This window comes from Acanthisitta chloris, unplaced genomic scaffold (assembly GCF_000695815.1).
Source record: "Acanthisitta chloris isolate BGI_N310 unplaced genomic scaffold, ASM69581v1 scaffold15951, whole genome shotgun sequence".
Lineage (NCBI taxonomy): Eukaryota > Metazoa > Chordata > Aves > Passeriformes > Acanthisittidae > Acanthisitta > Acanthisitta chloris.
In genome coordinates this window covers 10,840-36,874 of record NW_008657778.1, presented here as the reverse complement: position 1 = coordinate 36,874, position 26,035 = coordinate 10,840, and the positions used below count along the sequence as shown (strand labels likewise).

Below are 26,035 nucleotides of genomic sequence, written 5' to 3'. Positions count from 1 at the left end.
TTGATCCAGTCGTACAATTCAGTTTAATTGTTGCATATTATTGCCAGCATTTTCTGTGGGGAAAAATACGGAAGTGAAATTCAGCCTGTATAATGGAGAACTGAGTTTTCAAACAAGGCCAGAACATACTTTGTTCATATAAGACTCTTACGTTGTTTCCATACAGCGAGTTACACCCTGAGCTAAATAGCCGAATTTGTTGTTCTGTTCAGTGATACAGGATGCTGTTTCCTTGGGTATTGTGTGCAGTTGTGCTGACAGGGAGTGGTAAAGTTCACGAAGATGAGTGGATTGACCCCACGGATATGCTCAATTATGATGCAGCATCAGGAACAATGAGAAGACCTTACAAGGTAGCAAAACAAAGGGTGAATGGCTGCATGTCTCTCCCAAACAGCCCTTCAGCCACCTGCTGTTGAAAGATTGCTCTTAAATCCTGACAGTAGAAATCTATCAAATTACATTATTTTTTATGTCTTATCATGTTCTGTCTGAATCCATGCACAGAAAAGTCTTGTGTGTCCGTAGTTAAAAGTGCAAGGAGAAAAATAGTGGTCTGTGTTACTGTAATTAGCTCAGGGCCTTTTCCTGATGAGTTTCTGTTGCACACTGATCAAGTCACAGCCACTAGGCTTTTGGCTTTCACAGGCAGTGCTTGGTTTATGCAGGTTGTGGCTTCACAAGTTACTGCCTTAGGGAGTACTGGGTTAAGCAGCTCTTGCTAGCTTCTCAAGTATAGTGTTAAATATCATGACAATTAAATTCCTAGCTGACAAAAGTGGGGAGAGTTAAAGGTGATGGTTGTATGTTATGTTAATTAACCAGTTTCCCAGCAATATGGTAATAAACCCCATTTCTCATGTGAGACTCGTGAAAGTCAGTGGTGTTTTGTAAGGCTGAGCATGTGTTCAGAGGGGAGATCAGAACAGGAATTGTTAATGGTTCGTGAACATTGAGGAGAAGGTGAAGTAGGAAAAAACTCTAGTTTTAACAAGGTGTCTTATCTGTAGAGTCCACCCCTCATACATCATGAGGTGCATGTTGTTTATCTAGTACATATGGGCATAGCTGTGGTTGGTTGTGTGGGCACCCTTGAGTTTTGTCATTATTCAGCTTTCAAATTTGGTTTAGCAGTCTTGAATAATACTGTTTAAACACTTCAGAACATAATTTTCTGAAGCTTAAAAATGCAGATTGCATCTTTCTCTCCACAGAGCTCCTCCTCAGCCTCTGTCTGCCCCAAGTCCACCTGATAGTCATCAGCATCCCCAAAATTTAACAGCAAGCTTTGGAGTCTCTACACTTGGAGCACAGCTGCTTCAGTTTTTATTAAAAATAAATAGGAGTTTTACTGTTGTCTCCCACAAAAATAGAACTGCATCTTGAAGGAGAAAAATGACTGCTTTAACTGCCAGTTCATGCATCTTTTCAGGGTTTCTTTTCTGTTCTGCAGTGAGAGTTTTCAGGCAGACTGTGTGGGCCACACAAATCCTCAAAACCAACCTTTGTTTCAGCATGAGTTCCCTGATTTGTGCACTGTTGTGCACACCTGGTTGTGCAGGAGCAGCAGCTGAAACAGGTGTGAGGAATTAACAGGAGCGATGGAGCATTGTGGAGGAAGAGGGAGCTGAAGGGAAGGCCTGCAGCCCAGGATGGGGGGTGTTTACTTGCAGTCTGGCCAGCTGGACTGGGAATTTGTCTGGCTAAAAACTGCCCCTTTGCTTGCTGAGTCAGTTTTTCACCAGCCCCATTATCTAATCTGATGCACTGTGTGGCTCAGCAGCACTCGAAGGAGGGGAAAGGGCAAGTGGGGGAGGACAGGCAGGACCTTGCCTTTTGAAGGCAGCATGCATTTAAATAAACACAGCCATTGTCCATCTGGAGCCTAAAATAACAGCAGAGAGGCAGCTGGGGTATGGCTGGGAGAGTATTAGGAGCAAAGATCAACACTCAGTTTTTAGCTCCTTTGCTTCTTTCAAAGTGACCTGACTGCAGAAGCACAGCAGGGCATTGCACTCAGATTTGTCAATTCTAAAATTGCATGGTTTTCTTCTGTAATTTCAGGGAAACTATCATGACTCTGAGGATAAGGCTGTGGATACAGTCAATACTGAAATCTCATCAAGTTGCTCCAGGGCAATAGAGTCCTTGCAACAGAAGGTTTGTTCTTCAGAATATTTTCCAGTTTGATAGTTTGTGCTTTCTGAGGATGCTCTTCTGGATGGTGTCAAGCAGGTGCATCACTGGCATAATTTGTGCTTTGTGTAGGGAGAACCTCTTCATTCAAGGGAGAGACTGGGAGTGGTTTGAACTCAATTCCAAGTTGCTGCTCTGCCTTACAGGGTCTGTTTCCTAAAACATTTTATAGTGTAGCAAGATGACAGGGGCTCAGTGCTTCTGTCCAGGGTCAGTGGTTTCAATGTGTGGTGTTGATGTTACACCATTTGCCAAAGGCTGAGAAACTTGGCCTGTTGTTTTCAGGTAGTTCAGTTCTGTTTGATTTTAAGGGGTGGGTTGTGGGCAGAGAGAACACTGTAATGTGCAGTGCTGCAGCTCTTGGGAGCTGCTCTAAGACCCCACCAGGATATGGTGATGCTTGTGTAGCTACCAGGGCACTCACTCCCCTCAGCCGTTTGCATACCCAATAGGATATGTGTCATTCGTGTTTAACTTAGGATTTTTTACAGTTCTTTTTTCCCTGATGCCAACTTCAGACATAAGGAGATCCAGATAGTCACTTTTTTCCTAGCCTCACTGGGGTTATGTTTTTAATGCTATTAGCAGATTTGAAGTCTCCAGTACTGGCCAGTCCCATGGAAAGCAGTATCTTCACTAACTGCACGTGCTGTTTATCCGGCATGCTGACCAAGGCACCACTGCTAAACTAAAGAAATATGCCCCTGTTAATCCTGAGTTTAATGTATTGGTAGGGTTTTTTTTCTCCTATGAATAAGGTGGTTTGAGCCAAGTGAAGATAAGTGTCTTTTGCACAATTGCAGGTTGCAGACTGTGAGAGGAGAAGTGCCAAATCACAGGACAACCGAAGCTTTTATATTTTTAAGCGATACTTGAACAAGATTTTAAATGAAGCTGCAAAACTTGGCCTTGTAAGTATTTGAACAGTCATTAAAAAGCTTATTAGAATTCTTAGTGTTACTTTATGTGTTTCACAGTTTACAAGTACTGCTTAATTATTCTGGCATACTTTAAATTAAGAGAACTGAATTGCAAGGGGAAAGATGATAGAAGTGTGTGCATCCAGTGCTGCTCAGGAGATAGAGTTGCTATTTGATTCATAAAGCATCTAAAGAAATGAGAATTCAGGGTATCTAAATACCTATTGCTGGGATGCAGCTATAGCTATTATATGACAAATACAACATATATGACATATATACAACAACCATTACATGAACTGAATGCTCAGAGGGCTGGAGCACCTGTCCTGTGCAGACAGACTGAGAGAGCTGGGGCTGTTCAGTCTGGAGAGAGAAGGCTCTGGGGTGACCTTAGAGCACCTCTGAGTACCTAAAGGGAGGCCTGTAAGAGGGACTTCTTACCAGGGCATTGCAGTGATGGGACAAGGGAGAATGGCTTTAAACTGAAAGGGGGTAGGTTTAGGTTAGATATTAGGAAGAATTTGTTTGCTGTGAGGGTGCTGAGGCACTGGAACAGGTTGCCCAGAGAAGCTGTGGATGCCCCATCCCTGGGGATTTGAGCAGCCTGATCTAGTGGGTGGCATCCATGCCCATGGCTGGGGAGTTGAACTAGATGATTTTTGATGTCCCTTCCAACCCAAACCATTCTATGATTCTAACTGTCTAGGAATAGTAGCTTTTTAGAGTTTCCATATAAGAATGACCTTAGTACCTTCTTTATGTGCTGGTTTCAGCTGGAACAGAGTTAACTTTGTTCCTAGTAGCTGGTACAGTGCTGTGCTTTGGATTCAGCATGAGAACAATGTTGATAACACACTGGTGTTGCAGTTGTTTCTCAGTAGTGCTTACTCTGAGTCAAGAACTCGTGCTGTGGCAGTGAGGAGCTGCACAAGATGCTGGGAGAGAGTGTGGCCAGGCGATGAAGAGTTGGCCAAAGGGATGTTCCAAACCACAGACCATTGTGTTCAGTATGAACTGGGGGAGTTAGCCAGGAGGGGCCAGTGGCTGCTTGGGACAGACTGGGTACTGTGCATCACTTGTTCTCCTGGGTGTTATTTTCTCTCCCTCTCCTTTTCATTATTATTATTATCATCATACTTTATTTTGCTTCAGTTATTAAACTGTTCTTAACTCATGAGGTTTGCCTTGTTGTCTGATTCTGCTCCCCACCAGGGGGGATGTGGGGAGAGTGAGTGGCCACATGGTACCTGATTGCTGGCTGGGCATTTTGTTGTATTGTCTTTGGAGATTTTTTTTCTTACAAGTGGTAGAAGAATTAAGTTTTAGAAATAAGTTTCAGTATTTAATACCTTCTACCTGTAGTGCCCAGCCATAGCCTATTACTTGTTTTTGCTGTAGAACTGAGGGAGCACAAAGCAGCTGAATTTGTGTTTCGTACTGCTTAGAAGAATGAACCAAAAGATTGAGTGTTCCCTGTCCCATGTCTCCATCCAGCAGTCTGCTTCAAAAAGATGCTGGTGCAGACTGGAGGGTACATAATCAGGAATTTGCCTAGGGATGCACTTCCATTTTCAAGTAAGCAGATTATAACTGTTGTTTTGCTTTACTTTTAATTCAGCCTGAAGAAAACGTGGGCCAAGTCCATTACGATGCTGAGATCATCCTTACAAAACAGACATATTTGGAGATCCTTAGGTTTCTCAATGAGGAAACCTGGCAGTCAGGGGCCATGGATGATGCACTTAGTGATATTTTGATCAATTTTAAACACCATGATTATGAAGCTTGGCACTGGAGATTTGAAGACACTTTTGGAATTGATCTATATAATATGTTTCTGGTAAGAGAATAAAGGTTTTTTTGTTGGCTTTCATTGCTGCTTCTCTGCAAGTCTGGTCAATGAACATTACCATCTAAACTCCACGTACAAAGCAACTCTGCATTGTACTTTCAGTGAGCCACACTTTTCATGGCTGCTGAAGGCAGAGGTGATATATCTACTTCAAGTTAGAATTCAAATTTTTTATTCCTATGGTTATCTTTTCTTATTGTAGCTTTGTGGGGTTTTCTTCTGGTATGGCTTTTGTTCCTCTTCTTGTCTTTTATGTCTGTGCTCTGTGACTCATTAGGCACTTTCTTACCACTAAAACTGACACCTTGTGCATTACAGATTTTCCAGGTTTGTCTTGTTTGAGTAGATGCTGAAGCTGTTCCTTTCTGTAGGAGTTGGAACATATTTATATTGAGACAAGTATATATTTGAGCTTTTAAAGGTCAGAGGCTCTTGTGAATTTTATGGAAAAAACTTATATAGTGTTGCAGAGAAGGAGCATGACTATGGAATTGAGAAGTGCTAAGCAGAGCATCTCTAATAAGCATGACTATGGAATTGAGAAGTGCTAAGAGCATCTCTAATAACCTGAAGTTACCTAAATCTTTACAATTCAGAATATGCGTTTCAGGCTGATGTGATGTTGAAAGTAGCCTTTCTGGATTTGAGGGGTCCATGGGAGCCCAGTCACAAAAGCAGACTGTCAGGGGTGTAACTGTGCTGATAGGTGTTGTCAGGTGGAAGGAGGCTGTAAAGTGCTTCTCTCAAGTCTTGCTGCTGTTACCCGAACTGTGACTCTGAACCACGTGCAGGAGTTGGCAGCAGTTGTTCTGTGGATCATACCAGGCATGTACTACTCAAGCACGGACTTACACCAATTTTATTATTTAGGTAGGTGATGTGACAAACGTGGTCAGGAAGAAATAACTAAATATGATAAGAAGGAAAGGAGCAGCTGCAGAATGAGGCTGTGATAGGAGTGACTGTTAGTAATGCCACGACACTGTTCTGCCTCACGCGGCACAGATGTGCTGTGAAAGCAAGGACCAACTCTCTGAACTGTTCTGTGTCAATGACACTAGTAAAAGCAAAAGTTGGAAGTTCCTTCATGTGTACTGGCAGTAAGCTTGGAAAATTCCAAATTTGGATCATAATTTTTTCCTCTTTTCTTTTTCAGCTACTCCTGTGCTTGCTGTGCATTGTCAGTGTAATAGCTACAGAGCTCTGGACACACATTCATTGGTTTGTTCAGCTAAAACGTATTCTACTAATCAGTTTTCTCATCAGTTTTGCATGGAATTGGCTCTATTTGTATAAGGTAAGTTCTGTAATCTTAATGGCTTTTAGGCATAAAATTATAGTTATGAGGGAGTTAAGGTTATTTAGTTCCTTTAGTTAGTTTGCATAAAGCTTTAAATTAACCACGGAATACATAAAGGGATGAACAATTTATTTTGCATGTTGATGGGTGTGTTAGGCTTAAAGAACAAAGGAAAACCTGCCAAGTTTTATCCTGCCTTGTGCACAGAATCCATAGAGCAGTAGAACTCTGATGTCACTGCGTGTGCAAGGCAGATGTGGTTTCTGACTAAAGCATCTTAGTAGTAAAGTTAGATGAAAATACATTGTGAGTTTTTTCTTTCTGAAGATTCCCCGGGCTGAAACTGTATTTGATGTGATAAACCAGATAAAAGCTTCATTAGTGGTGATTAAATGCCTGACTGTATAATGGTATCAGTTTTATTGAGGAGGAATTTATGCTACTAGGTCACAGCCCAACCACAAAATCTCAGTCCTCACATATTTTCTTCCACGTTGAACTGCAGTTTGTCAGACCCAGGAGCAGTGGAGTGCCAGGAGCAGGATGGCTCTTGGACAGCAGTGCAGTGCCATGGAGATGGCTTACACTAGGGCAGTGGAGAATGTCAGAGTTTTGCAACAGATGATTTGACTTGGTTTTTTTGCTATTTGATTATCAGTTGCAGACTGTAAGGCAAAATTGTAATGAATACAGGTCTTTGTTAATGGGAGTTACTTTAAAAATAGTGTTTGAATCAGTCACTGCATGACAGCTGTGTCTGCTTCCAAGCCAGAAACATTTTAAGGAAAGGTGATGTCATCACTTTACTTTTGCCCTGAACTAGTTTCTTTGAACACGGAGCTTGGTCCTTTGGCAGTTCAGACTCCATTTGGAGTGAAACCATCAGCATGGGTTTTGTCCATTCCCAGAAAGTTGTTAACTTTAACTCCAATAAAGTGTTTAGGTAGCAAACTTTTAATGCGTATTGACAGGGGGAATTATCGTTGTGTGGGTATGTAATGGGGAAATTGCCATTTGCACGGGGAATTGTCCCAGCCCTGCACCCAGCCCCACTCCCCGTTCCCTGCAGTTGGCCTTTGCGCAGCACCGAGCGGACGTTGCGAAAATGGGGCAGTTTGATAACGTCTGCGCTGAGAAGTTGGACTGGGGCGAAAGTCTTTTTCGTAAGTACTTGTTTCCTTATTTTGTAATAGCATTTGAGATGACAAAAATATTCATTAATTGCATCCAAGCATACTCTTGATTCTTCACTGGGTTTTCTTTGTGGCATGATTAGGGTTTGACCATTTTCCCATTCCATGAGACTTCGGAGGATTTCTGATCACAAAAGTGTACTTGGAGCATGTCATGGTGTTGCTTTTTCCTTTTAACTTGCCTCTGCGTGTTTCCCCAGCTCCCTTCCCCAGCACCATTTATCAAAGACAGGTAGACAGAAGTCATGAAAAAGACTTTGTTCCTCTGCCAGGCCTGAGAGTACAATGGACTTCAGCAGCTCGATCTGACTGCTTACTCAAATGCTGCTGTTTTGCAGAGCAAGCTGAAGGTTTTTATTAGCTGTTCTTTGTATCCTGTGCTATGGCAGGTAGATGAGTAGTGGCAGCTCTTAAGGTGTTTGCTATGGTCTTCCCTTTGTAATTTACTGACTCTGATTGTTCTGTTTATGTCAGATTTCCATGATTTATGTTCTGACCCCGGTAAAACCAAACTAGTGAAACATTGATGTCATAAATTACTTGTTTATAACTTAAAAATTCCCTGAAGAAAAATAAGACTTTCTCTTTAACTAAAATAGACCCTTGAAACCTAGCAAGCAAAACAATTTTAATCTAAAAGCAGAGTGGCAGAAGAGTAATAACACAGAGTATGATGCTGTTTCAGTAGCTGTGGACACAATGTGTTAGATAATTGTTCCCACAGATGAGACTTAGTTTTCTTCTGAGGCTTCTAGAGACTGAGTTCATCAAATAAAGAGAACTTTCTTGACTATGCATAGGAAAACTTCAGGTTCTTCTTTGTGTTTCCAGCCTTCTCTACCCTTCCTGAATCCCCATGACTGGATAAACTACCCTGCCAAGATAATCCAGATTTTTAAATCTGAGCTTTTAACCATACCTAGAAGTGTTCTCTTAGATCTTTCTGTGTTACTGCTGTGTCATAAAAGAGATTTTTAAGAAGTAGTAAAAATATGTCTCTGCTTTGACTACAGAATGGCTCAGAAGTACATGGACGTTTCAGGATGATCCCTGTCAGAAGTACTATGAAACTCTACTTGTAAATCCTGTTTTGCTGGTTCCACCAACAAAGGTATATGTCAGATCCAAAGGGACTGTTCATGTTGATGTTTGTAATCCCTGACAAAACTATTTTTCTGCTTGTCTTTTTCTAGGCCTTGGCAATTACTTTCACCAACTTTGTGACTGAGCCTTTGAAGCATGTGGGTCAAGGTATTGGCGAATTCATCAAAGCACTTATGAAGGAGATACCATTCCTTCTGCAGATTCCAGTGCTTGTCATTATGGCTCTGGCTGTCGTGGTTTGTACCCCTTTATTTTATATAAAAAATAAAGCAGCTTTTAAATGTATTAAATTTACTCATATTTAAGTATTATCTATTGTATTATTTTTATTTGTACTACTGAGCAGATTTCTTAGCACAGATGAAATTACTTGTGCAAGGGAACTTTTTCTTGACAGGAGCTTTATAGTAGAGTTGGTTTGGCAATTAAAATAGCCAAGTCTGTGTTCAAACCACATCTCTCCCCACTCCCCCAAGTGGGATAAAACAGCATTAAACTGCTTAGAATTGGAAGCCTCAGTGACAGTTTATTGCAGCTTAGTTCCCATTTCTTCTTTGTGTCATTACACAATGATGCACATAATTGGCATTTTGTACACCAAGGCACTGAGCTAGAGCCTTCAGCATCTTGAATGTTCTCTGATCACACCAGCAATGTCTGGTGGTTCCTGCAGTGTGGTTAGACTGCAGAGAGCCTGAATTTTACTGTAGCTGTTCTGGCTCTTGTTTCAGGGTATTTCAGATATGTGACTTGGAAATGTGTGTGAAAACTGCAAATGTTTGGTTCTTTGTTCAGTCTGGGCTTTTTCTCTTCCCCCAGGCCTTCTTCTATGGTGCAGGATCATCAGTGTCTGTGTTAAGATACTTAACATCTTCTCAGAGGAAAAGTCTTGCTCCACCTGAGAGTCATCCAGAGAAAATAGACTTTGGGCAGTATGATGAGAGCAGAGCAGATGACTATTACTTGCAGAAACATCCTTACCTTTACAGAGGACACCAGGACCGAGGAGATGCCTCTGCGAGACCTCTCCTGACTGTGAGAGCAGGAAATGGCAGCAGAAGTCCCATCAAGGCCTATGCCAGGGATGAGCCAGACATGCAAGTGGAAGAGTCACACAAACCAGAACCTAATGTTAGTCCTGATGCTCTTTGAGCTGGGATTAAGTTTAATGGATTTCAGTGTCATCTGCTAGAACACATTTAAACAACAAGCTTAACCAGCTTAATCCAAATCCTGGGGAGAGAGGAGTTAAAGAAGTACATGTTTCCCTATAGAACAGTTTGGCCAAGGTGCCTTGGACATTTTTCTTTCTGGAAAAACACTGTGTAATGGCTAACTGTGGTGGGAAACCACAATTAAAACTCCTTGTACTAAAAGCTTCAGTTTTGAGACCAGTACTTATGTCAGCATGAGCAGTTATGATTACCCACAAAAGAAGGTGGGGGGAAAAAAGCAGTGCTGACTTCTGTACAGAAAAATCAAAACAGATTGACACTGTAGATTGTGCTTATTTACATGTACTGTCTCCTCAGGAAAAAAAAATTATCCCAGTCATGCTTTGGGTGAGGTCTGCCCTGTGCACTGAGATGCACCTAAAGCAATGCATGCTCTCCCTTTAGATTGTTTAATTAATAATGATTATTAATTTTTACAGAATAGATTGCACACTGAGTCTGAAGTTCATAGAGCAGAAACTCTCAAAGCTGAAAACCTTACTGAAGAACCTGCACCTGAGCAGCAAAAACAGGAGAAAAGCAAAGCAGAGGGAGACACTGGAGAAAATTGTGAACCTAATAAAAACCTAGAAGAGAAAAGTTCTGCAGTGGAACCATGTGAAGAGAAGAAAAAGTGCCATTTACAAGACTCACAAGAAGGAGATTAAGGAAGCCTCAAGCTCTGCTGTAAGTTTTGTCTAATCTTTAATTGTCATATACTTGTTAATTCTGCTCTACTTCTCAGGTGTAGAAAAGAGAACATCAGTGAGCTGTAAGGTGGGGTTATAAAAACTGGGTGGGTGAGTACAGATGCTGTGTCTGGAATTTGAAATACTTGTGTTAAGTAAGATCATAGACCTTTAAGTGGCCAAGAAAACAGGCTTGGGGGTGCTGCTGCATGTTGGAAATCAAGTTTGTATAAAAGCTTAGAGTAAAACTAGATTCTCAGTGGAGGGGAAGCACCAAGACTGTGTTCCAGCAAACACAAGCTTAGCCCAGCTGCCTGTCCAACAGCCTCAAGACAGTTGCTGATAGTCATGGAATTCACATAACACTAACCACAGCTCAGAGATATCTCAGGTCTGTGGGTTTATATTCTTTAAAATCAGTTTGCTGCTCCTCAGCTCAGTTTTAGGACAGCTTATTGATTTTTGCCTAGTTTAATGATTTGCAGAGAGTGAGAAGCTGATGTATCAGATGCTTTTTAGGGCAATTCAGAGTTGAATAGGGAATAGAAAGCACTAAAAGCATCAAAGCTCAGCATGATGAACTGGTGTGTGATTTTTGGAAAACCATTCTGACATACCTCCTTTGAAGCAGAGGGAGGACAGTTTCAGTAGGATTCAGATTTTAGTGCTTAAAAAAAAGCTACAAGAAGTTTACAAAACTTTCAGTAATTGTGAAGTAGTTTGAATTCAGTGTCAGTTTATTCTTACACTGTGCCATTTCCCTTGGAAGCTAAAATTAACTGTAGATTCTTCTCTAGGGCTATACTTCAATATAAATAAGACATGAGTTACAGATACCCACAGTGAACAGTTTGCCACCTTTGGTGTTAAAATCAGCAGCTTCTAACTCAAGATAGACACAGCTAAAACCACACATAGCCCTCAGGGTTCCCAGGAACTGCCTCAGTACAGTATATACCACAGGGAAGACCAAGTTGCAGCAGTTGTTCCTCAGAGCTACCCTAGCACAGCACATCCTTAGCAAGAGAAGGAGGAGGAGTTGAGGTGAAGCAATCAGCAGCCCATGTGCATTTCCTCTGTGTGTGACATTGGGAATTCAGGTACTGCAGGAACTATCCACATCAGTCTGTGCCAAGTGCCCCCCACCCCCTGATTCCCTGGAGCAGGGAATGTACCACACACTCTGCAGAGCAGCATTAGCAGCTGCTACTGAAAATAAGTATTTCTAGAAACCCTCTCCTGATTGTAAGACTGTGCTGAGTGAATACAGGAAACAATATTACCCAAAACCCCCATCTTTTGAAAAGACTATTTTTATATTAAAAAGAATTAAAACTAGGGTTTAATTATTCTGTGTTAGAAATGATTGTTTCTTCCAAACTGTTCTGCAAAGACAGACTAAATACTGAAGCTATTTCTCAAATTCTTTTTAATTTTTTAAAAAAAAGTATAAAAGAAAACAGGACCTTCTTCCAGGAGGTACAAATCGGGGGGGAGAGAAAAATCAAGTTTTCTTTAGAAAGAACATAAAAATTCAGGTTTTACACTAGATTGAGACAGTGGTAGCATCCACACGTGAGCAATGAATGTATCTTGACAGAGAAAAGAATCATGTTAATGTGTATAGACTAGAGGCAGTTAAGAGGGAGACACATCATTGGCTGCTACAAAAGCAGTTGCCAACTTCAGGAACAGCAGCAGCTCTAACTACTGTGATCCTGCTGCTGTGGGCATGAAAAATTAGTAGAAAGGAGACAAAACTACTCATTGTAGTCAGCTTTACAAAGGCTTTTTAACAAGTAAGCTTTTCTAGCAAACAAAAATGATACCTAAGATGCTCTGTACAGTACATGCCTGGGTGTGTCTTCAGCTGGAATTCGATCCCTTTATCGCTGAGGGTAAGTGGACTCTCTGCTCATCCATTCTCTTAGCTTGTGATCGTAAAATCAGGCTGAAAAAATCCTCATCTGGTACAGTGGGGCCTTTTGCAGATGCTGGAGGAGCACATCTTTGATCATCCAGTCTGGAACCCTACAGACAGAGCAGGGGATGAAGTGCATATTTACAGGAATACAATAACAAGTGAACAGCATAAGTGAAGAAAAAAAACACTAAAAGCTTTTGGGTTGAGATTTAAATCTATTACAAACTAAATCCCTGTAAGTTTTGTTTCAAGTTAATAATTTTGACAAGTTTAAGTTACACTTAGTAGACACTGGATAGTGTAAAATAAAATTTTAAAAAAAACAAGAAAGAAATTGTAAAAAAGAACCCCAAAACTTGAAAAAAATAATCTTTTGTTCTCTTATGTTCTTCCTGATCTGCCAAATCAATGTGTATCTTAAATCCCCTGGCAAACAAGGTGGCTGACTGGAAGATATTAAATAGCAGGAGGTACAAATCAAGTCCCGAAAGGTGCAGAAGCTGAGGAGTGTTTGTAGAATGCTCACCTGACATTTTACCAATATATCAAAGAAGTCATCATCGAGTTCCCTGTTGCTGGTGGCCATGAGGTGGCCCAGGACAGAGTGGCTGCTGTGCTGGGTGAGGCGCAGGCCGGGCAGGTCGCTGACGCTGGCGCGCTGGTCGTCCAGCCGGCGGCTCTGGGAGCTGGCAAGGAGGTCTAGGAATTCATCCGTGTGTGGGGACACTACAGAAGTGGAAAAGGCTGGGGAAGAGGAAGAAAACAAGTTAGTCTAGAAATAGAAATAACTCCTTTCTGTAGTGAGCCTTGTGTGCAAGTACATGGTGGAAACTAAAGTCAGGTACAGATTTTACTTGTTAAAAATTACATTTTCTCATTGTTTTAGGTGGAGTAGAGGATGTTGCCACTGAAGCAGATGAGAGTCTGTTCTTCTCCTGGAAGTAGCACCTCTGATCATCCATTCTGTTACTCTGGAATCGACTCAGCAGATCAAAGAACCCTTCATCTGCCACTGTCTCTCGACTGCTTTTCTGAAAAGGAGAGAAGAGTTAGGAGGATTTTGAACTTGAGTACCTAATGCTGGGACAGCTGCATCAGAGTTTCAGTCCAGTACTGTGTTTGAGTATCTGAAATCTATTAAACGAATTTTTTTAGTCATCCATTTCTATGGACAGAGATTTATCCTAAGAGCAGATGCTAACACTGTGGCAGTATTTTTGGAAGGTAAGATACATTAGAAATGTTTCATTCTCTGAAACAGAAAGAGTAAGTGCTCTCATCTTGGTACTGCTGGAATTGCTCCTCCTCAGCCATTAATCCACCAAAAACACAAATGCCCATGAGGGGAAAAAAAGCAACAAGAACAGCAATGAACAGTTCCCATTGTCTCCTCAGGTCTATGATCAAATGGCTCAGTTCTTTTACTTTTAACTGACTTCTTTTGGAGTGCAATAACCTGAAAAATATGGCCAAAATATCTCCCACTGCCTGAATCAGGAAAATTAGATTTTGTTTAGTCTAGAAGGGACTTTGACATAAAGTATATGTACAAGCTGAGCTCTAACTTTAGAAAATGCACTGTGAATAAAATGTTCCAGCAATAGGAAATGCTTAAAGCTGGCACCACCCATGAGACAGCTGGAGAATTGCAGATTCTGCATCATTTTTCAGAACCACAGTGTTTAAGTCGAGTCAACCTGAAATAGGCAGCTGAGGAATGTGTTTTCCATCATTTTGATCAAAGATGAGTCAAGGCTGTGATCTCCACAGCTCCCCAAACCTACCCTCTGAGAGTTTGGAAGTCGATGATCAATAGAATTACTGGTATCCTGCAAAACTTTGGAAGTGGTGCTGTTTTTGTACTTTTTGCCTTTTAGTCGATTTACAAAATGAAGTTTTGCTGAAGGTTTGGCAACCAGGGGTTTCTGTTTAGCAAGAATTTCACTGTTCCAGTTCTGAACCTAAGAAAACAAGAGTCATTAAATTAAGCCTTCTGATTTTAAGCACCTGAACTGTTACCCCCTACTTGCTGCTGCTTTTCCACCCCAAAATGAAACAGCTTTACATTATTTTGTTCATCCAGCCATGGGGATGTGAACACCTAGGGTCTGGTTCTGTTACTTGACCTGTGTTAGTGAGCTGTGGTTAGCTGAAGCAGGTTAGTGGTGTTACTGATTGGTCTGAGAACTGAGCTGTGGTGTGACACCTGATGGATTAAAATGTGATCAAATAGTGCATTAAATCAAACACACTGAGTTGTCCTTGCTGACTGCAGTGCAGGAAAGGCAGTTAATGGAGATGCTGAACTGCAGGCACAGCTGCCACTTCCCACCTGACATGCTTAAAACTGGAAATTAAAAACTGAAAAACCCCATTATAAAGTGTTAGAGCAAAACAAACCCTTATACAAACCCAGTACTCCACCACCCTTCCCTGACGTCGTTCATATACACAAACTTCCCAATAAAGATGGAAAAGGAAGAGGGAGAAGAATGCCAGCACAAGAGGAAACAGGAATAACCATCTTGTTTCACTGAAGAACAGAATGGAAAGCTTCATCAACCCGAAAGATTTTCTCTAAAATTTCTTATATAATAAACAAAATTCTCCACAAAATTAGCTTTACCCACTACTGCCAAAGTCTTATAACGAAACAAAACCAAAGCAAACTTTTTTTTTCTTGCTTCAACGTCAGAAATGGTGAACACAGTCCCAAATCTTCTAGCAACACTGCCTGTCCTAATGGAGTGTCTTTCCAAGGCTTTACTGAACACCAGCACAGCCTCCCAGCTCTGAGAAAATGGCATTCTGTACAATCAAACTCTAATGCTCAGGGCGTGCATTACCTAGATATCAAAGACATTTATGGAATGAATTTTCAGACTCGACCTCAGTAAGTACCTTGAAAAAAACCCTTTACAAGAACCAAGCTGCAATACTAGATTAATGCCAAACATCTACCCAAAACATTTTAGTATATTTAGGGCACAGAGAGATGTGTATTTTAAGAGAGATCTCAGATAAACAGATTTGGAGAGTAAGAAAACATGGTTGGTAGTGGCTAGAAGCTTACAGGTTCCCTGCAGAGGCCTCACCATGGACTACAGGTACAGACAGTCTCCTGGACATCAGTGCTGCCTTGAGCTGTACTAACTGCCCACACACAGGCTTTGAGATGTTACTGCCTGCTTGATTAACACAGTGGGAGGAGTTCCATCACTTCAAGAGATGGGAATTAGATATCCCCTTGTGGAAAGAAAAACACTAATCTCAGTCTGCCTCTCATGTACAATGCCAGCCCAGTGCTGAATGGCACATAGAATGGGAAGGAAATCTCTTGCAGATTGGCACAAGGACTTGAATTGGGAACTCCCATCTCCAAGGGACTTCTCTGAGCTTGGGGGGAAGTTGCTTTGCCTGTCTGTGACTCGGGTGCAGCATTTCTGAAATAGCCTCCTGACTCAGGATGGATGTTGAAGCTCCTGATGACTTGCAAGTTGGTTGAAGTCCCAAAGTGAAAACCACAAGTATTTTAAGTGCCCATAAAATGACTGTAACCAAAGAAAAATTGCTCAGAACAGCTGAACTAAAGTTTAGGAATTTTACTCTGAATCATGCTGCAACCTCAAACCACCTCTATAAAGAGATGAAAGGAATTCCTTTGATGCACATGACAGGACCCCATTCTTTCTTATTTATGCAGGGTATAAAACAAGCTTCCCACAAGCCATTCCAACCACTGTCTGTGTCAGATGCTGACTGCTACCTGCATGCCAGAAGTATTATCTGTTAGTATTGTTAGACCTGCTGTTAGGTAACTCATAAAAACAACTCAAATTAAACAGGGGAGGCAAATGACACTCAACATTCCGCTGAGTTCTTTCAAAGTATAAAACTTCTGACTATTCATAACTGAAATTAAACCCTTAGAAATGTTTGACTGCAATCTCAGCAGCAGAACAGAAAGAAGCAAAGTGCCAACCTTTTCTGGTGTTAATTTCATGAGTTCCATGTTCTCCATACTGTGGCGACGTCCTCTCGGTCTGGTACCTGCAAGAGAGAATCCAGTTCATCTTTCAATCAAAATTTACAGTGTCATTTCCAAGCTGTGGCTGTACTCATCTAAGGTCCAAGGTACAGCAGTTCTGAGTGCCACGTAGTGCAGTTACATGTATCAGCAGAGAATAAATAGCCACTAGTAAAATCAGCCTTCAAAAGCCACACACATCTAAGCTACCTAAGTCACTTTTATGTGACACAAGAGAAGGACCATGATCTTTGAACATCAAATGAAGTGGGTTCTGCTGTAACCCAGTGATGCTAAGATGGCAGGAAGAAAAAAAGACAGGATTTGGCAGCAAATAGATACACATCCCACATTAAAAACAAAAGGAGGGGGGACACAGCTGAAATTAGAAACATCATGTGAAGAAACTAAGCAGTAACCTGTGATTCACAATGTACATCCTCCAGAAAAGGAGGTGCTGAAAAGGTCCAATACTGCAAAAACAACCTTCATTTGCTTGTGGGGGAGAAAACCAAGCAAGGCTGCAGTCATGTGTGTTCAGTAAATAATGCAAACAAAGGTTCTTTTAAAGCTCAGCAGAACATATTGCAGGAGGAGGCACCTACCATTGAAACTGTTTTCCACCATGTGGCTTTCGGACATCATGGAGTTGTTTGTGCTGTAGCTTAATCCAAGAACCATTTGAAGATCTGAGAGATTAAGTCTGGCAGTGAGTTCTCCACTTCTGTCTCCTACCTGCAAGCAAATAAAACAAGCAGTTCTCTTACCTTAACATGCACACATAAAAGCAATCCTTGTCCCCTAGATTTCTGAGAGTAAAAGCCTGCAAAAGTCTTCCTGGTTGAAGACTGAATCATCTTTTTAATGATTAAATTAATAACAACTATCAGATAAATAACAGAGCCTGAAATAACCTCTGCTAGGCTGCCAGCTTGGATTCCATGATGACATTATCAGAGGTGACACTAGAACTAAGGAGCTAACTGCAGTGAGACCTGGCTGAAATAACATGGAATCAACTATTTCTGAAACCATTCAGAATGCATTCCAGTACTCAGTATCAGGTGCATGGACACATAAAACTACTAAGTAAGCGAGAGCAGAACGAAACAGGCAGCATAGTTGGAGTGTGAGAATCATACCTCTCTTGAAATCTCCAGGTGCCTTTCTGCAAAATGGATAGCCTGGTCATGATTTCCCAGAGCAGTATATGCATTCCCTAAGCTCCAGCAGGCTCTTCCTTCACCGATTCTGAAACCAACACACACATTTTCCATGACACCTTTACCCGCTGGACACCAGGGGTCAGGTTTTCACACCACTGCCAAAGTGAGATGCGGTGCCAACAAACAAGGGCTGTCACCAGAGACCATTCCAACACCAGCACATTACAGACTCTATTTAAAGGAGTGTGAGCTGGGCATTACCATAAATATGGACAAATCTCAGTTTTAAGCTCACAGCAAACAAGTCACTCATTCTTGCAAGCACAGAACATTGCATATCCTATTTTGCATGCCTTACTATTGTTCCTGTATCCTCCTTACTCACAAGTACGTTTTCAAGTTGTAAAAAGTTTTAGTTGTACCCAACATTATTAAAAAGGTCTTAGAAATCAAGTTTGTAATATAAACATTACTTGCTTCTGTGTTATTCTCCTTTCCCCATCTCTGCCGATATTTATTAGTTTGTGGAAGACAAGGAGACATATTCTTATGAAAGTATGCAAAATTATTATAATGAAGTAATGAAAGAGAGATCTGCTTTTCCTTAATTTACACAGACGATGCTGACAGGAGAAGATGTAGAGACAAGTCATTCATCAATCCATCTTTCATCTCAGACTCATTAGCTGCAATACCTTCATGAGTAACTTCTGCTTTCCATATGAAAACCAGAGCTCAGCATTGTGGGCAAATGCACATTAATTCAGCTGTCACATAAAAACCAGTGACAGCAGAGTTGGAGGTAACAGGATTTGCTCTAAGTGTCACACATACATTAAACAATCTTTTAGGGCTTACTTATCATTTAATTCCTGAGCAATCACAAGATGTTTCAAATGATAATCAATTGCTTTCTCGTAGTCTTGGAGCAAAGTGTATGTGTTCCCAAGGCTGTAGCAGGCCTGAGCTTCCACGGCTCTGTCCTTCAGCTGCCGAGCCAGCTGTAAGGTCCTCCTGAAAGAAGGGGTTAGTCAGCCCAAAAATCACTGCAAGGACAAGTTTTTAGAAGTATATCTGCACAACTGAAAATCAGTTGCATAACTTCAATTAGGACACCAGACTGGCCAATTATCAGCTACTTAATTACTATCTTGTAAACTCTTACACTCTTAGACTTGTAAAGTCTCCCATTTCCTCCACTGCAACCTATTTCCATTGACTTTATTAGAGAACAGGCTGATCCCTCAAACAGTCTTTTAATTTATTGCTTCATTAATAATTCATAGGAGTCTTCCTGACTGTAGGCACTTGACACAGTTTAGTACCAGCATTACAACAACCACCTCACCATCAGCCTAAGGACAGACCTATACCCACCAAGCCAGCCTGGTCCTGCTGGGCAAGAAGAAGTTGAGGAATCTGCTCAGTCCTGAGACATTTTTCTCTTTCAAAAATAACAGGTGAGCTCCAAAATCCACCTAAGATGCTAATAACACTTATACCATATCTTTGCTGAGCTTTTACTTTCCCAAGTACAGCAGCAACTGGTTAGTGGTGCAGAAGATCAAGAAAACCTCTGGATTGAAAGTAACAGTCTAAATGTGTACATTTGTGTTGCCCTGCACCACCTCTCAGCTAGAGAGCACACCCGAGGCAGCCACCCCATCAGGGCAGGAAAGGTACGTGGGTCATTGCAGAACTTGCTAAGAGCTGAGCCAGCAATGCCTGGTTCTAGAACAAAGGGGAATAAATGCCTAGCAGTGGAAAGATGTCTGTCTACAGTGCTGAGAAGAATCTATTTGAAGGAAGAGTTATTAAAAAATAAATATTAATGCTGCCTCTCCCTTACAAGAGCTGCAATAGGTAACTATTTTTGCTAAAGAAATGCAGGGTTTCTTCTCCAGTATATGCTGAAGAAGTTCTAGTCAGCTACAGTACCAGGCACAACAGAAGTAAACTGTACAACAGATATAAATTGTATTTATGAGCAGTGGACTAACTTGTAGTATTCAGAAGCTGTTTCAAATTCACCCAGGAAGATGTGGGCATTTCCAAGGTTGCTGTATGCTCTTCTTTCTGCTGATCTATCACCAAATTCTTTTGCAATTAGGAGACGCTGAAAAATGTGAAATGTAATGGCATTATTTACTCCAGTTTATACTTTGTAGCATACATTTTCATATTGAAATGCATAAAAAAGTGCATTGTTTAGGTCAGCAATGCTTGATCAGAACAGCCAAACCAGAAGCTGTGCCGTTCAGATTTAAAATCTGCATGAAAAGCTTGCAACAAGACCCAGCACAGTGGGTCCAGAGCAACCAACCAGTGAGATTTAGCTAGAACAGAATTCTGTACTAGCACATTGTTGTACCTGTTCATGGGCTAAGACTGCACTCCTGAAGTTGCCCAGAAGATAGTGTGTGTTTCCCAGATTCCCAAAGGCACGTCCTTGTGCTGCTCTGTCACCCAGCTCAGTTACTATTGTCAGGTTTTCCCTGTTGTAGGGGGAAGTGAGAAGGAGAAGAGTGACTTTTAAGAGGTCTTTTTTCCTCAGTCATTTAAATAATAATTTTTAAATCTTTATACAAGGGAAAAGCTAGAAGTATTCTACTTTGGCCTGTTTTAGTGGCCTTTATGCAGCCATAAATCTAAGAAACATTTCCTGTGAGATACTGAGCTCCACAGCATTCTGACTCAGGCCAGTGCACCTGCCTCTGGGATATACAAGTATAACAAGGTCCTGTCATCTCAGCCTGGTTGGAAGATTACTACTGGATTACAACCAAAGGGATGGAATTACCAGAACACCAAAATAACAGAAACCAGTGCACTTTCCCATTGAAAAGAGAACAAATTGACAGGTACCTCAGTTCTGCATGGAAGTGTTCCACAGTTTAGCTCATGACAGACACTACACATCTCCCATATTCTAGTGAACTAGATGATCATGTCCTCCCAATCCCCAACATTTAAAGCTACTACTTACTCATAATAATTTGCAGCTTTTTGTAAAGCATTTTTCACATCATCTGGAAGTTCCCCTGGATCATGAGTCCCAGCACTAGCTACATTTTTCCCTTTAGAGTGATACACATTTCCCAGATTGTAGAGTGCTCTTGCTTCCCCAACCTAAACCAAAAGTAAAATAAGGCATTAAAATTTCATGCTTCAAAGACTTGTGTCACAACAAAAATTTGTGCCATCCACAGATGGAGAAAAAAGTTTAATTAGTTGTCAACACACACTCTGCCCATTCTGAACATGTTTTTAACACCCACCCAGTCATATCCCTCAATCCTATTGCTTTGCTTACTACTTCCTTTTGAGGTGCAAGATACATAGTAGTTCTTGAGGTCAATTATCATGAAACATTGAATGAAAACCAAACAAAGCCACCACAAAACAGAAGACTACAGATCCAGGTTAAATATTACCCTGTGTGCAAACAACTATATTACAACTAATAGGTTCTTACTGTCTAGAAAAAATAATTGAATATTCAGTATTTGCTTCCCTCTGAAAGGTGGTTCACTCCTTATCAGGACAACAGGGAGCAGTAACATGTGTTAGCAGTTTAATTCCAGATTCCTACACCATTCTTACCTTGTCATTAAGCTCTCTGGAAATATCCAGATGTCTCTGGCAGCAAACAATAGCTTCTTCAAAATTCCCAAGTACCTTTAAAGTGTTGCCCAGATTCCCACTAGCTTTAGCTTCTCCCAGTAGATCTCCAATTGTCCTAAAATTGCAAAAATTAAGTACCTAGTAAGTAGTGCATAATTTGAAACATGCAGGTGATCAACGTATGACAGACAATTAGAAGAAGTTATGAAAAGTGACTACTACCATATAACAGCTTATGTGTTCATTTTCTGTCTGAAATGTGCTAGAATCATTGTTCAATCTGTGGTTACAGACATTTCAGTCTGTTGGTGCTGTCTGTACAACAGCTGCTGTTCAGGAAATTCATCATCTACTTAAGTTTTTTTTTTAATTCACTTTCTTTAGGAAAAGAATAGAGAAAATTCTTAATGATGATGTAGAAAGTCAGTCCCAGGTTCAGAAAGACGTTTAACTGTGTCTGTGTTTTACTTGACTAATCTAAGTCTTCCATTACTTGCAAGACACACCATAGTCTCCTAAAAAGCTCAGAGACATGACTACATTTCTAGACTCCAAATGAGACTGAGGCCAGAGACTGACCCTGAACCACTCAGACTGTTGTACTGCAGGATAACACAATAAAACAAACTCCTCCAAGGTCACAGCACTGAAGCAGGTTAAGGAACAGATCTATGCATAAACTGATGTTAAGTACATTAGGTGCCTGTGTCTTTTATTGGATCTATAGCAAATGAGTAAAAGTCACAGGCACAAACAGCACATATTTCAAAACACTACGTTATGGTTTACCCAAGTAAACATGAATGAGCTCTGTCTAGTAAATGAGAAAGCAGTTTAACGTTCTGGAAACTAGAAAGACTGAATTTTAGAAACAGGAAGGAGTAAGGCAAGGGTGGATTTAAAGCAGTCAATTATTCACAAACCTGGTGAGGCCTCAGTCAGTCCTAGGATTATGGGGCTAGACCAAGTATTAGCTTCCAGGTTAGAGGGCAACCAAGTGACCTGGCAGACCCCCCAGCCCTCTGCCACCACCACATTCACTCATTAGCCAGTATTAATTTGACAGGAAAATGATCAGTCAGCTGCTCATCTCTCTGAGAACAGCACGACACGGAGAACACAGTTAAAGACATGAGGTTACCTTGCTAGAGTTAAATCATGGTGATGGTATTCCAAGGCCTTTGCATATTCATGCAGGTAGAAATAGGCATTGCCTAACTGGCTGTAAATAGCACTCAGGGTGCGTAAATCTTCAGTCCCAACCTGCACAGCTGCTTCGAAGAACGACACGCCAGCTCGGCAGTCTCCGGCCTTGCACAGGCGCTCCCCTTCCAAAGCCAGCTCCAGGCAGGAAGCCTCCATCCTGCACAGCACAAGCAAAAAGAGTCACTCCAAATGCTGCACTTCAGCCCATCAGCTACGTTCTGAAGACAGTATTTTACTTAAAGGGCCTCTATTTCAGGAGAGGGACTCAGCACCACAGCACAGCTATGAGCTTTGCATTACAATATTACAGAAGCTAAGGCTGAAATGCAAATTGCAGCTTCAGTGGTGATGAGCAAACATAACATTAGAACAAAGAGCTTCAACTTCTTTCTTTCTTTCTCAGTCTCAGGGAGGAAATCCAAACACTGCTTTGTCCATGTATAGCATCTGTAGGATTCAAAGATGCAGCTTTCTAGATAATTTCAGGTAAGTCACCTATAAATCAAGTTATTACTGACCAATACTGATTTTGACAAATACAAACACTTTAATTTTTAGGCTGATACCAGTTGCCTACAAAATGAGTTACGAGGGGAAAAATTAAAATAGAGTATTCAAAAGACCATGACAATTTTTCCCAAAGGTATTTCCTACGTAATTCAATGCTCCTTCATTTCCTACAGTGGCACTGCTGTGGAAACTGTCAGTGTAAAGAAAAAATACCTAGATTGAATTAATGACAAATGTATCTCAATTCAAATTACTTCACTGAGCCACCATCATTCCAGAACCCACTGGAGCATTTTTTATTGTTCTGAACAAACAATTGTGTGGCAGTACAGGTATGAAATGCTGCAAGCTGCACAGGAGACAGTCATGAATGAATTTGTAGAAGATTACATTAAGCTGATAGCAAACTACAGTGCCAAAACACATTCATCATATGCACTTTTGCCACTGTGAACTCAGGTGTACAAAATGTAACATTTGAATAACACAAAAAATTCCTACTTTCCAGTTCCGAGATGCCAGGGAGGTATGGGAGAGCAGGATGAGAAAGATGAGGGAGTTCAGGTCTTGATCTCGAGGCAATATGGTTCTATAGCTTTTGCAAGATATGTGCATTTTAAAAAGCTTGCAAAAATGTCATCATTCTGGTTTTAGAAAGGTTTTTTCAAAAGGAAAACTCAGCAAGAGACATTCTGCAATTGTTTAAGAAGTGTGTGCTAACACTGCCAAGAAGTGGGCATCAACTTTGTAAATTTGTATGCTGTTTTGAATTTTTCTTCTCCCTGGATTATACAGTAAGAATAAGGGCTTGAACTCCAAAACAGAACATCAGGTGCAGCTAAAGATATCCTCATCAGGGCATCATTTGATATTGACCTGGATGTAAGGATAAATCATTTAGAATTCTATTCCTAGATCAGTTTCCCTTCACATGCACAGATCAGGAACAGCAACAATCAAACACTGGCTTTTTCAGAAGTTATTTTCATGGCAACACCAGAAGACAGCTGTTTTGGCAAGACATAGTGATGAAGTATTTAACAAACCTGCAATATTGACATTTCTCTGTTTTCCTAAACTGGAAAAAAAAAAATAGGTTATACAAAATTCTACTGAAATCTGAGCAGCAAGGATATATTTTTGAAAAATCCCACGACTTTCAAGAGAACTAGAAGAATCTGGCTCATAAGTACAAGTTACCAACACAAAACAGTTCCATACCTGCTGGTCTTCGACATCCCACAGCTTAAGCACAAGGAGATGACAGACATAGTGAACTTTTGCAATGAAAACCACTGAATGCCTGGGAACTGGTGAAGATGCCGACAGTAAAAGATAACTCGGGCATGAAGTTCTTCTCAGGCCCAACTTCTCAGGTTGGATATCCATAACACATGCAGTATTTTTAGGTCTGGAAACTCTCTCAGAGAATTTAAAGCATTCCAATGCGCTACAACACACCACCTGGTTTTCATGGCATTGTGCATGTGTTGAATGTAAGGCAGAAAAAGGCAGAAATGATTAAGCACAGTTAAGCACAAGGCAGAAATGATTACACCATCAGCAACTGAAGGTTTAAGACTTTAAACACTTCATTGGGTAATCTTAATCCTATCCAACGAGGTCCTCTCCGGGCACCTCATGTTAACTGACATGTCCAATTAGAGTGACAGCTAGAAAATATGGTGCTTCTTAGTGCAAAGATTTAGACCATTACACAGCCACACTCATTTCTTTGGATCTTACTCTGAACAGCTCAGAAGGGCAGAGCTTGCAGCAAAGTATGTGTGTGACATAACGGCCAAAGCACCACTCTGGGCTGCACATCTGTAAGTGAATTTATTCCGTTAAAAAAAAATCATGTTTTGATTTGCAGCTGCAATGCATCAGCCACATGATCAGTGAAGAAAAGGCAGAGTTAAAGAAGGTTCAAGGGCAGTATCAGAGAATGCTGTGGGCTGCTAACTGCCCTGATACACTGCACTCGGCTCATTTCGCACTGCACCGAGAAACACCAAATGCCAAGGCAGCATTGCCATTTCATCAAGGAACTTGGAACATAATCATCTGACTTTTCAGCCCTAGATTTAATATAAAAATGAATGATCTGGGGTTTCCCACACAGAGCACAAATAACTGTGAAGCAAAAGGCTTATACCCAGGCTGATGAAACTCAGCTGTTATTGCAGTGTGTTTTGGTTCAACCAGAAATAGAGGAAGCAAATGAAAATGGGAATTAGTAATTGTCTGAATAAAGAAGAACCCAAAATTTAACACTACTCCTGAGCATAACTCCAGAAAGGTTGTGTTGACAGGTTGCTAGAATCTGTACAGCAAATAAATGCTGTAATTCCCTTTAGATTCATTCTGACTGACCTTCTACAATTTCAAAATCTAAATAAGCTGTAGAAAAAATAGAACAGAGAAAATTAAATATTTATTTCCACACTTGCCTGCACTCAATATTTTATTCAGGTTATGTAAGAGCTATGAAATCATTCAGTTATTTTAAAAGTTTGCTTGGCTTATCCATCAAGTAGTAACACTGGACTCAGAAGAGGTTTGGGTTTGCTTTTTAATTCCCTTCTGCTACTTAAAGGACAATTAGGAAAATCAACGTGGCTTTTGTTTTGTTAGGGGTTTTTTTAAGATTTAGGTAGGTGCTTTCCACCTGTCACTACTAACGGTTAAATAGGTGTTGGCAGACTAGGCAGGGCTAGGTTATCAATGTTTTAGGAAGTCATTAAATAGTTACAAGGAGAATATGACATTACTCTCTCTGTTCCCAGGGCTGAATTGAATTACTTATTTACTCAACACCCGATGGCCAAACAAAAGATACACTGAATCCTCAAGAGAGGACAAGAGAACAAGGCCCATTCATCTGTGCAATAGGTGTTGGCAGACTAGGCAGGGCTAGGTTATCAATGTTTTAGGAAGTCATTAAATAGTTACAAGGAGAATATGACATTACTCTCTCTGTTCCCAGGGCTGAATTGAATTACTTATTTACTCAACACCCGATGGCCAAACAAAAGATACACTGAATCCTCAAGAGAGGACAAGAGAACAAGGCCCATTCATCTGTGCACTTCTCATTCTGTGCC

The 26,035-nt window shown here is 40.9% G+C and overlaps 2 protein-coding genes across 2 annotated transcripts in view; one reads left to right on the top strand and one right to left on the bottom strand.

Moving 5' to 3' along the window:
* The first annotated feature begins 221 nt into the window (after nt 1-221).
* On the top strand, nt 222-10,450 carry CLCC1 (chloride channel CLIC-like 1). Its single transcript, XM_009084865.1, has 10 exons — nt 222-353; nt 2,065-2,160; nt 3,000-3,107; nt 4,738-4,959; nt 6,128-6,268; nt 7,341-7,434; nt 8,478-8,575; nt 8,658-8,804; nt 9,388-9,699; nt 10,223-10,450. Exons 1-10 carry the CDS (start codon nt 222-224, stop codon nt 10,448-10,450), a joined length of 1,578 nt encoding a protein of 525 aa, XP_009083113.1.
* A 1,887-nt stretch (nt 10,451-12,337) lies between these two features.
* GPSM2 (G-protein signaling modulator 2) overlaps nt 12,338-26,035 on the bottom strand; it is a 16,222-nt gene continuing 2,524 nt past the window's right edge. The window contains exons 2-14 of the mRNA XM_009084864.1: nt 22,354-22,575; nt 21,192-21,327; nt 20,575-20,717; nt 19,960-20,083; nt 19,589-19,704; nt 18,447-18,602; nt 17,565-17,673; nt 17,028-17,157; nt 16,378-16,445; nt 14,180-14,356; nt 13,264-13,426; nt 12,922-13,139; nt 12,338-12,502 (exon numbers count right to left, since the gene is read on the bottom strand). Coding sequence (XP_009083112.1) covers nt 12,338-12,502; nt 12,922-13,139; nt 13,264-13,426; nt 14,180-14,356; nt 16,378-16,445; nt 17,028-17,157; nt 17,565-17,673; nt 18,447-18,602; nt 19,589-19,704; nt 19,960-20,083; nt 20,575-20,717; nt 21,192-21,327; nt 22,354-22,575 — 1,927 coding nt within the window. The remainder of the gene's footprint in view (nt 12,503-12,921; nt 13,140-13,263; nt 13,427-14,179; nt 14,357-16,377; nt 16,446-17,027; nt 17,158-17,564; nt 17,674-18,446; nt 18,603-19,588; nt 19,705-19,959; nt 20,084-20,574; nt 20,718-21,191; nt 21,328-22,353; nt 22,576-26,035) is intronic.

Excerpts from the sequence above, each read along its gene's own strand:
- CLCC1 (XM_009084865.1), top strand. The coding sequence starts at position 222 with ATGCTGTTTCCTTGGGTATTGTGTGCAGTTGTGCTGACAGGGAGTGGT. Across the intron at positions 3,108-4,737 it reads AAGCTGCAAAACTTGGCCTT|CCTGAAGAAAACGTGGGCCA; the intron begins GTAAGTATTTGA and ends CTTTTAATTCAG. Across the intron at positions 6,269-7,340 it reads ATTGGCTCTATTTGTATAAG|TTGGCCTTTGCGCAGCACCG; the intron begins GTAAGTTCTGTA and ends CGTTCCCTGCAG.